We start from the raw sequence: 11436 nt of genomic DNA, 5'->3' as shown, positions 1-11436 counted from the left end.
CGTGAGCAGAAGGAAGCAGGCTGCAGCTGCCCTGCGCTGCTTGCTCCGGTGAAGCCCCCTGCCCCTCCCCCCTGGCAAATGGCTTCAATTAAAAGGCTGAACTCCATTGATTTCTAATTACGCCTGTTGTCTCACTTCCCACGCGCCCCGCTGTAAACACATGCAGCTGATAATTAAGTTTACTATTTCATGACAAGCGCCAATGATCTCCCATTCATGCGCTCCCCCGGGGCGGGCGCCGTCCCCCGTGCGGCTCGCGCGGCTGGGGACGCAGTCTCGCTGCTGCCAGCGCGGCGGAGGCGCCGGGGTCCACGCTGCACAGGGCGTCCTGGGCTGGAGACAGCAACGAGCAGGACCCAGCTGGTAAAGGACCTGAGTCTGGGGACGGGGGAGCTGGTGCTGCAGCCTGCCCGAGGCACGCACCCTGGTGAGGCCTGCCAATTGCTGGCCCCTGCACGTGGTGCCCGTTAGACCAGGCAGGGCCGGGCAGCCCCCCCGTGGCACAGCCCCGCTGTCCCAGCCAAAAGGGCCGGACCCTGACCCTGCCGTCTCTCCTGCCCCGCAGGTGAAGTGCGACCAGTACTGGCCAAGCCGAGGCACCGAAACCTACGGGATGATCCAGGTGACGCTGCTGGACACGGTCGAGCTGGCGACCTACACGGTCCGGACCTTTGCCCTGTACAAGGTAAGGAACAGCTCCGGCTGCTCTCGCCCTGGCCCGCGCCTGGCAGGGGACCCTGCTGTCCTCTCCCTGCACCAGCCGCTGTCTGAGCGGTCCAGGACCAGGAGCCCTTGCCCGGCACAGGCAGGCGTCGAGCCCTGCAGCCCCTTTCCATATCCTCTGGTAGCAGCGGGTCCTGCGCGAGGGTCACAACCGCGGATGCTGGCGGGAACGCCGGCAGGTACTCACACCCCAGGGGCCTGCAGGCACTCCTGGGCATTTCGACCAGTATACACACGGCGGTCGTCCTCTTGGCCATGCCGCAATCCAGGGCTCGTAGCGCGTTACCCGCTCCTGCGGATGGGTTCAAGCCGCTGTCCTCCTGGCTGTGCCCGGCGCTTCTGGGACGTGGAGGGTGCGGCCGTGGGGCAGAGGGCTTACACCCTGGCTGCAGGGGCAGATGCCCCGGGGAGCACGTGTGCAGTTCCACCCCTGACCCGGCCCGGCCTGGCCCTCCCCTGCGAGCTGCTGCGGGGAGATGGGCCCCGTGCTGAGCGGTGCGTGCCCGTGGGTTTCCTTGGCAGAACGGCTCCAGCGAGAAGCGAGAATTGCGGCAGTTCCAGTTCATGGCCTGGCCTGACCACGGGGTGCCGGAGTACCCCACGCCCATCCTGGCCTTCCTGCGGCGGGTGAAGGCCTGTAACCCGCCCGACGCCGGGCCCATGGTCGTGCACTGCAGGTGAGAGCCTCGCGGGAGGAGCGGGCCCGTTCTGCCAGGCTGCGAAGGGGCGGGCTCGGTCGAGTGGCCAGCGCCCTGGGCTGCCCTGCTCACGGAGATGTCTTAGCAGCAACACACCGCTTCCGCCTGCTGAGCTCTGCACCTGCGGCCTCGTCTCCAGCCCAGCCTGGGCTGGGAACGGACCAGGGCTTGCGGCTGCCACAGGCGCACAGTTTGTGTAGTCAGATCATCGGATCAGACAGTGAGGGCTGGAAGGGACCTCATGGGGTCACATCTAGTCCAACCCCTGCTCTGAGCGGGACCAGCCCCAGCTACATCATCTCAAGCAAGGCTTTGTCTAGCCGGGTCTTCAACACCTCCAAGGATGGAGACCCCACCACCTCTCTGCGGAGCCTGTTCCAGTGCTTTATTAACCTCCTCTTGAGAAAGGATCTCCTAATATCCAACCTCAACTTCCCTTGCTGCAGCCTGAGCCCATTGCTCCTTGTCCTGTCATCTGCCCCCACTGAGACCAGTCCAGCTCCATCCTCTTTGCAGCCCCCCTGCAGGGAGGTGACGGCTGCGATTCAATTCCCCTCGGGAAACTAAATCAGCCCAGGTCCCTCAGCCTCTCCTCACCAGTCCTGTCCCCCAGCCCCACAACCATTTTCATTCCCCTCCGCTGGACTCTCTCCAATGTGTCCACATCCTTTCTGCAGTGGGGGCCACAGCTGGACACAGGATCCAGATGTGGCCTCCCCAGTGCTGAACAGAGGGGAAGGATCACTGCCCTCCATCCACTGGCAATGCTGCTAGTAACGCTGGTATGGCTCATCGCCGTTCAGGGCAGAGGGGCTGAGGATTCACCGCTGCCCCTGAAATGTGGCATGCCCGGTGTAAACGCAGAGCGCGGCTGCCCTGCAGCTGGGCTCCCCACGCGGACACACCTGTGCAGACACGGCCTGGGCACGCCCCAGTGCAGCAGTGTCCTCACACGCTTCAGAGCTGGAAATAGGAGCCCGCTCCCGTCCCATCGCACACCCAAGCTGCAGCGTCCATCGTACGTGGGCCGGCAGAGCAGGACCGCTACCGAGCCAGCCGCTCACCAGCCGCCCTCGCTGCTGCTGCTGCTGCCGCCTCGTGCAGCGTTTAGCGTTCGCTGGCCGTGCCCCGTTGCTGCGGAGAGCGGGTGTAGCTAATCCCAAACGAGCCACGGCAAGGTGTTAACGGCTTTCCTGGGTCAGAGCCCCGCCAAGGCCGTGCCTGCTGATGGCTGGGGACAGGCCAGCGGGTAGGGAGAGCCGCCGTCCATGGCTGCCACAAGTTGCAGGGACCGCTCTGGGCTGAGAGCTCCCAGAAGCCACGACCCCACGTGGTGGCACGCTCAGGGTGAAGCGTGAGCTGCCAGGTGCCCTCCCTGCCCTCGTGTCCGGCATGTCCTCGCCGAGGGGGACACAGCGAGTCCAATTCGGGAGCAGACTCCAGGTCTCTCGACCATCTCCCCCGACTCCCTGTCCTTGCTTACAAGTCCATCCTTCCCCCTCCCTCTCCTCTCCTCTCCTCTCTCCTGGCCACTTCTCAGGGTGGTGGCGGGCCAGCCAGGGTCCCTCCTGCTGGGTGGGTGAGGCCCACGAGGGCTGCGAGGTGGCTTTGCGCTCCCCGGTCCTGTCTGCCGTTCTGCTCAGACAGGCAGCGCCGTGGGGTGGGGAGGGGAGGGACCACCTGTCTCTTCCCACTTAACGCAGCCGGGTGGTGGGGAGGTCTCGGGGCCGGGGCTAGCTCAGCTCTGTGCTGTACTCCGGCAGTGCTGGCGTGGGCAGGACGGGGTGCTTCATCGTCATCGACGCCATGCTGGAGCGGATGAAGCACGAAAAGACAGTCGACATCTACGGCCACGTGACGTGCATGCGCTCGCAGCGCAACTACATGGTGCAGACCGAGGACCAGTACATCTTCATCCACGAGGCCTTGCTGGAGGCAGCCACCTGCGGCAACACCGAGGTGCCCGCCCGCAACCTCTTCGCTCACATCCAGAAGCTGACCCAGGTCCCGCCGGGCGAGAGCGTCACCGCGATGGAGCTGGAATTCAAGGTGAGCCAGAGCGTGCTGCCACCCCGCGGGGACCCGCGGCACTGGGCTCCTCCGCATCCCCCCGGGGCCACGAGCAGCCAGCTGCAGGGCTGTCGGCAGCGCTGCAGGGCACGGCACGTCTCATTATCCTTTGACAGATTTCTAAACTCCCCCCATTTCTGCTCCCCGTGTCGGGGTTTAAGCCTCCTCCAAAGGCGCTGGGTGCTGCAGCCCCGGCTGGGGATGGGGCTGGGCTTCTGCTGACACCAGCCCCGCAGGGTCCTCGCTGGAGGGTCTTGCCCCCGCGCTCGGGCTCAGACCAAGGCCATATTTGGGGTCAGGAAGGGATTTTGCCCCATGTTCAGACCGATACAGGCTGGGGGGTTGTCTTCTTCTGCAGCGGGGCAGGGCCTCTGCCTGGGATCGCTCGAGCATAGATTGGCAACCTTTTATAGAAGCAGGACGTCGGCTGCCGCGGTCCCCCCGCTTTCCCTGGCCGGTTCGGGTGTTAGAGCCGTGCTGGGTCAGGGTTTGTAGCCGCCTTACGAAGCGCTTGGATGAGGGATTGTTGGTTTGCACAGGGCTGATCCTGCCTCAGGCAGGGGCTTCACTAGATGTGACCTCCGCAGGTCTCTGTCAGCCCAGCTTCTCTGGGATTTCTGCGATTGCCCACGGAGGAGGCAGTTGCTCTGTACAATTCAGATGTATTGTATTGTATTGTGTGTTGGCTGCGTGCCCTCCCCGGCTTGGCAGATGGAGGCGCGGGTCTCAGCAGCAACCTCTGCCTCCGCTCCAGGTTCGCTGCGCGGCTGCGTCTGGGCTCAGATGCAGATCGTGTGTTAGCAGTGATGGACGTGAGTGCGAGCACTGTGTCTGGGAGCGGCTTCGGTGCGTGCATCCACAATGCTTACAGCCCCCTCTCCCCGCTGAGGAGCGCCGGGACGACTTACCCTCCTCCAGCCCGGCACGCCCGGGCTGGGTGGGCGCTGCACTCAGGCCTGCTGGAGCAGGGTCTTGCACAGCAGACCGAGCGCCGAGCACCGCTGTTCACTACAGCCTCGGCGATGGGAGCTGGCATTAGTGCCGCCCACACGTGTGCAAGGGGGTGCGGCTTCTGCGGGGAGGCAGCCGAGCAAGCCCGCTGCAGCCTCACCCCGGGAATTTCCTCCCGGTGAAAAAGGATCTGGAGAGGCAAAATACTGACTTTCCGCTCAAATGGGGAAAGGCGGAAATGGGTCTGCTCCGCTGCCGCGGCTCGGGCCCTGCGGAGCCGGGGGCTGTTGCTCTCCGGGGGACCTGCCAGGAGAGGCCTGTCCTGGGACCTGTGGAAATGGATCCCACAAGGGAGGCAGCCGGGGGGGACCCTGTAGGAGAGCCTCTCGGGACCTGCAGTGGCCTAACGCTGTTGGTCTCCGTGGCAGTGTCCATGCACCTGCCCCAGGAGAGCCGTTGTCTGCGTGTCTGGCGGCACGTCCGAGCGCTGCCTCCTTTGCCGGGAGTCCGGCTGTGCAGAGGGAGCCAGGAAGCCTCTCTGAGAGACTGAGATTTCCTGGAGCTAAAATGGCACCAGGTTTACAGCCCCTTTTTGGACTCTCCTGGGACAAAAGTCACCGGCACGATCCTACTGGGAGAAAGCCCCTTTCCCCGCGGAGCAGGACAGCACGGCGCATCGGCCAGGGAGTCTCACGATCGCCGGGTCGGAGAGCTGCCCTGCTCCGGGGCCGTGCCCTGCGGCCGCCGGGGACTTCCCGCCGCGGGGAGAGGACACGTGCCTGCGGCTGGCAGAGATCCCGAGGCTGCCCCAGGGTTGGACCCGCGACTTAGAGGCAGGGGGGGCGTTCGCCGAGGGCGGTGACTGAAGGCAGTGCCTCGTGGCTGAATGCGCGCATGCGCTGCACCTCGCCGGGCTGCAGCAGTCCTGGCCTGCTGTCACAGGCCACGTCCATGCCTGACGCGAGCTTGTGACCCAGGCCAGGCCCTGGGCACTTGACAGGCCGTGGCGTTGTCCGGTGGAGCGGCCAGGGGGCATTGCCAAGGGCTTCTTCTGGGGTCCGTGTTTCTCGGTGTCGCGGGAGTCACCCCAGGCTGGCCAGGGGGCCTCCGACGGTGCTCCGGGCATCGAGCTTGTAGATCCAGCAAATCCCACCACGGGAACTTCCCCCTTCTCCCGGGGAGGGGCAGAAAGACCCCGGACCCCCCGCTCCTGGGCCAGTGGTTCGCGGTGCGGGGGCAGTCGCAGAGGGAGGATGGGGGAGGGCGGCAGGTGGGCACAGGCGATGCTGGGGCGGCCGGCGTGCGGGCACGGCCAGCAGATGCTCATCACCAGCGTTGTGCTCACAGATGCACCGTTTCACAGCAGAGGCCCACGAAGGGCCTGGCCTCGCAGGCCTGGGAAGGTGCAGCCCGCAGCTGCTTGCCTCTGCAAGAGCGGGGACAGGCCGCAGCACATGCGGCTCCCCGTGGCCTGGGGCAGTGGGCGCCGTGGGCTGCTGCGCCACGCGATGGGTGCGAGCGGTGTCCGTGCACAGCCCCACGGGGCCTGCCACCCGCCCCTGCAACAGCACGTCCGGCCTCGCCGCGTGTGGTCCGACACGTGCCCCTAACCCGCTCGCTCTCCTTGCAGCTGCTGGCCAACTCTAAAGCACATACCTCACGTTTCATCAGTGCCAACCTCCCCTGCAACAAGTTCAAGAACCGCCTCGTGAACATCATGCCGTACGAGCTGACGAGAGTCTGTCTGCAGCCCATCCGGGGCGTCGAGGGCTCCGACTACGTCAACGCCAGCTTCATCGACGGCTACAGGTGATGCCCGAGGGGGATGCTGGGGCAGCTCGGGCCACTGAGCCCGCGCCAGCCTGCCCTTGCCCCGGGCGGCAGGGACACCCGGTCGGGGTAGGAGTGAGGGAGCCAGCAGCGCCGCCGGCCTGCTCTTGGCTTCCCGCGGCCTGAGCCGCCTCCAGCCGGGTCTCCGCTCCGATTCAGAGCAACGCTGCGCCAGCCCGGGGCAGCAGGTGTCCCTGGGCCGTGTCCCGCACCCCTCCAGGGCCGTCCCATCCTGTCCGCTGCGCCCAGCGCTCCTCCACGTCGTCCGAGGAGATCGACGGGCGCCTCTTTATTAGCTCCGTTGTTTCCTCCTGCGCCGCCCCCTCCCGCCCCGCAGCGCCTGGCTTTGTATGAGGCCTCCTAACTCCACCTGGGCACCGCCGCGCCCCCGGGCCTGCACACTACAGCCTCGTCCGCGGCCTGTCGAACAGAGGGGCCAGGTCCTGCACCGATCCTGCGGGGCTGGCAGCCCCTCCTCTCGGCCCCCCAGGCACTGGCCGGACTGGCTGTACTGGGGCTTGTCCCCAGGGTGTGGGCACTGGTGTTGAGGACAGGGTCTCCGTCACCTCCCCGGGACCCCAGACGGGCCAGTGAAGACGGGGCTTGCAGGCCCTAGCAGAGGAGCCCGTGCTGGTGCAATGCCTCCACCCCCGGGGTCGCTCGTGGGTTCCCACAACCCCTGTCCCCCTATGCCGTCCCTTGGGGACTGGGTCACCCACCGCGGCTCGCCTCTTCTCCCTGAGTCTGTTTGCTAATCCTGGCTGCCACGGAGCCACGGGCCCTTGCCCGCGTGCCCGGGAGCTCAGGGCGCTGGGAGTCCCCCCAGGCACCACAGGCTGCCCAGGGAGCTTTCTGCCACGCGGCTGAGCATCGTCCGATGTGTTGCAGGCAGCAGAAAGCCTACATCGCCACGCAGGGGCCGCTGGCGGAGACCACGGAGGACTTCTGGCGGATGCTCTGGGAGCACAACTCCACCATCGTGGTGATGCTGACGAAGCTGCGTGAGATGGGAAGGGTAAGGGCTGGCGATGCCCAGCGCGTGGGCCGGGGCCGCCCCGCTGGCTGCGTCCCCTCGGGGTCCCACGACTGCTTTCATGCTGTCCTGCAGGCATCTCCCGGGGCCCGGCCCTGCTCCCTGGTGGGGCCCGGTGCCCGGGATCCTGGGGAAGGGGCAGTGGTGCTCGGCTGCCTCACCCGCGGTCTCTCTCTGGCCCGCAGGAAAAGTGCCATCAGTACTGGCCGGCAGAGCGCTCAGCCCGGTACCAGTACTTCGTGGTGGACCCCATGGCAGAGTACAACATGCCCCAGTACATCTTGCGCGAGTTCAAAGTCACCGATGCCAGGGTAAGTGCAGGGATGGCGGGGGTCCCTCGTGGCTCGCCCTCCCCTGCCCACGTGTGCCCTGGCCCAGGGCGCTGGGACAGCAGCCCAGCACGAGGCATTGCTGGGGGAGGCAGGAGGCGGCTGCGCGCTGCCCTGCTCGCACAAGGCCTCTCCCAGCCCAGCACCACGCTCGCTGTGCGTGAGCAGAGGGTGGACGTGGCCTTCCCTCCCGTGCCCGCAGGACGGCCAGTCGCGGACCATCCGCCAGTTCCAGTTCACGGACTGGCCTGAGCAGGGAGTGCCAAAGACAGGGGAGGGCTTCATCGACTTCATCGGCCAAGTGCACAAGACCAAGGAGCAGTTCGGCCAGGACGGGCCCATCACGGTGCACTGCAGGTGAGCACCGAGAGCCCGCGGGGCCGGGCCCAGCCCCTTCCCCCCGCAGGCACCTCCCCTGCTCTCCACTCGCCCCGCTGCGGGGAGCGGGGAAAGCGCCGCGTGGGGCTGCTCCGGGAAGCTGCAGAGGGAGGTATGAGATGGCTGTGCCAGCTCCGTGCCACGTTGGAGGAGTATGCACTGGGGGGGGCTCCTGCCTCTTCCCCTCTGCCCCGGCAAACCCCTCCTGGCCCCCTCGAGCAGGCCTCCCCGCCCCTCGGCTGCGACGTACCTGGCTGGCTCGGGCCCCTTGGGGCTGGAGCAGAGCAGGTGGCTCCCAGGAGAGCTGTCGTGGCGGGGGCCTTGCAGGGGCGTTGGGGGGACGCAGCGCAGCTCGGCTAACGGCCCCTCTGCCCCGCTCTGCGCAGCGCCGGGGTCGGCCGCACCGGGGTGTTCATCACGCTGAGCATCGTGCTGGAGCGGATGCGCTACAAGGGCGTGGTGGACATGTTCCAGACCGTGAAGACCCTGCGAACGCAGCGGCCCGCCATGGTGCAGACAGAGGTACGTCCCGCGCACGGGGCCCCGCGGCCGCAGCTCCCCGTGCCAGACCCTACCCCCCCCCAGCCACGTCCCCTGTACCGCACACGGCTCAACCCCCCACGTTCTCCACGGGTCTCCAGCCAGCACCGTCCACTCGGCTCATCCGTGCCCCCCCGTCTGTGATGGCTCTGCACCCCTGGGCAGGGCTGCTTCCCCGTGGTTTGGAGCGCGAGAGCGTGGCCAAGGGAGTTGTGCCCAGCTCTCCCGCCGTCGCTCCAACCACCAGGCCATCCTTCCCCTCCTCAGTCTCCTCCACCCATCGCGCTGCTGCAAAAGGAGGTCACAGAGCTGGGGGTGAGGGGAGCTGCGCCCCTGCGCTGCGGGGGGACCTCGGTGCCAACGCTGAGACCCCCGCCTTGCACGCGCCCGGCGCCCCGCTTCACCCCTCTCTCCGTCCCGCCCCGCAGGACCAGTACCAACTGTGCTACCGAGCGGCGCTGGAGTACCTGGGCAGCTTCGACCACTATGCAACGTAACCGGGGCTTTCCTCCAGCCGCAGCGGGAGCGTCACGGCGCGGAGACGGGTCTTTCTGAGCCACAGCCGCCATCCTTCAGCCCTCCTGCACAGACCGCGCTGCCGCGGGGCCGCACCCCACGACCGACCCATTCTGACCACTGCATTTAGGACCATTGCCCCAGCGCGGAAGGAGGAGCCCCGGCTCCGACAGCGTCTCCAGGCTCCGGATGAATTCCCGTCCGCGCGTGTCTCGTCCCCTCTCACGCGGTTGCATTTCACAGCGAGGCTTTGGGTGGATGAAACGGGATCGTTTTTTATATGTACGATAGTTACTAGTGTTTTTATAATCCTTTCTCGCCGCCTTCCTTTTTTCTCTTGTTCTTTTTCTTTCTTATTTTGCAAGTCTTAATGTTTTGCCCCGGCCGAATGGGAGCCGTGAGGCTGTCGGGCTTTTAATTTACTCCTGCTTTCCCGTCTGTACCTCCCCGGGGCGCGATGGCGCCGCCTCTTCGTGTCCAGCTTCCTCAGCTCACAGCTCTGGACCTTCATTCCCCAGCAGCTGTGTCTCGATCCTCTGTAGGACGTGAGGATCCAGAGAACCGGAGCTGAGCTACCCATCACGTGTTAGCCTCGTTTCCCCCGCCTCCCGCCCGTGTTCCCCGTCGCAAGTTGGGAGCCGTTCGCTCCTATTAAAGCGCGTGTGAAACCAACCCGGCAGTGACCGCGCGTGTCGGCAGATCCCGATAGGACACGAGTGGTCGTCGCTGTGTTTGTCAGCCCCGGGCTCCGCGCCGGGCAGCCTCCATCGTTGCGGCTCGCCGGGGAGGGGGTTGGAGGGCGAGCGGGGGCCCCGCAGCCGGACGGAGACGCGTCCCTTTCCGCGGGCGGGCGTGCAGGCGCCGCTGTGTTGCCGAGGCAGCTCTCACCTATGAAGCAAATCGAGGCATCTTGCAAAGGGAAGGAGCGCGACGGGGCGGCTCCGGGGACCGGGGAGCTGGCGTGCTTCCGAGGCGGGGTGTATCTATCATTTCTGCTATCCTGCAAATGTTTAAAAGTCATTAGGATCTTGTACTTTCCGCTACTTCAGGACGTTCTAATGAACCAATGTGGCAAGACTACTGGACTTAATTTAATGGTACTATATATTAATCCTCCTTATTATATCACGCTTGCACTACAGACGGGGAGAGGGCAGCCCTCTCCCGGGTGCGTAGAGCTACGAGGGCAGGTGGTGGAGGGGTATCTACTTGTATTATCCGATGTATTCCGAATGTAACGAATCCGAGCTCCGCGGGGTCCGCGATCCAGGGTGGTGGTGTTGGAGGCACATTCATTTTTACCTTGTGGATGCATAGTGCTGTAGGGGTCACTGTTGTATACAGTCTGTTTTCTATTTGTTAATAAAAAAAAAAATCTACAGCATCATTGCATAATTCTTGATGTTAATAAATTTGAATAATCGGGTTTCATACACGCTGGCGTCACTGTCTCGTTTCTTCAGCAGCGAGCCAAAGCCGGATCCGGGCGTTCGGCAGGGCAGCGGGGATGGGCGCTTGTGCCACACACGGTGTTTCGGCTGCCCTGCCTCGTGCCCCCCGCCGCAGCCTGGGAAAGGTCTGGGAGCCCCGGGGTGCCCGTCCGTGCCGGGGCTGCCTCCGGGCTTCCACGGCCCAGGGGAAGGGGAGCGTGAGGGCAAGGTGTCGACCCGCGGGATGGAGACGTGACTGGCGTGTCTGACTCCGACTCTGCTGCCGGGTGCTTCTGAGAAAGCCGTAGACAGCGTGCATGCATGAACACACGCATGCACACAGAAGTAACCTGCCCGGGGGAGATCCCTCGTCTGCTTGTGCTGGTGCCCGGCTCTGCAGCGTCTGCAGTGGCAATAGCGACAACCAGATTCAGGCGGCACCCGGGCTCCTCCACGTCACGGCCGGGGACCCTGGGGCTGAGCCGGCGCAGGACGGAGCCCGTCGCTACCCAGCTGCAGCCACCCGAGGGCGGCACAAAGCTGAAGGCTGCCGGTGCCCTTTGTTCCCGCTCCCCAAGGGTGTTAGGGCAGGGGCTGCAGCTCCTGCCCCCATTTCCTTCCACCCTCCAGCAGCTCTGTGGGGCCCACAGGGCCATGCCCCCGGGAGCCTGCGAGCAGAGACCCGGGGGACGTGTACGGTAGCAGCTGCACTTCGCGTGGCTGGTCCCTTCCTCGCCACAACCCCAACACGCCGGTGGGACGGAGGATTCCAGCTTCCCCCGGGGCAGGGGAAATGGAGATAGGCAGCCGGGGTGACATGACCAAGGCTGCGCAGGACATCAGTGGCAGAGCTGGGATCCACACGATGAGGGCACCAAAGCCTTTCCAAGGGGGCATCGGAGCTGACTCCCAAGCCCAGAGCGGTCTGAGCAAGAGCG

General features: G+C 65.6%; 1 protein-coding gene across 1 annotated transcript in view; it reads left to right on the top strand.

Annotated features, from left to right (window-relative positions):
* The window catches only part of PTPRF (protein tyrosine phosphatase, receptor type F), a 301064-nt gene extending 290621 nt beyond the window's left edge, over positions 1-10443 (top strand). Inside the window, 9 exon segments of the mRNA XM_025206900.1 lie at positions 566-685; positions 1246-1400; positions 3185-3470; positions 6073-6251; positions 7161-7287; positions 7491-7616; positions 7837-7991; positions 8399-8534; positions 8981-10443. Coding sequence (XP_025062685.1) covers positions 566-685; positions 1246-1400; positions 3185-3470; positions 6073-6251; positions 7161-7287; positions 7491-7616; positions 7837-7991; positions 8399-8534; positions 8981-9049 — 1353 coding nt within the window. The 3' untranslated portion in view covers positions 9050-10443.
* The last annotated feature ends 993 nt before the right edge of the window (positions 10444-11436 follow it).

This window comes from Alligator sinensis, unplaced genomic scaffold (genome assembly GCF_000455745.1).
Source record: "Alligator sinensis unplaced genomic scaffold, ASM45574v1 scaffold781_1, whole genome shotgun sequence".
Taxonomy (NCBI): domain Eukaryota; kingdom Metazoa; phylum Chordata; order Crocodylia; family Alligatoridae; genus Alligator; species Alligator sinensis.
This window is presented reverse-complemented; position numbering and strand designations above follow the sequence as displayed.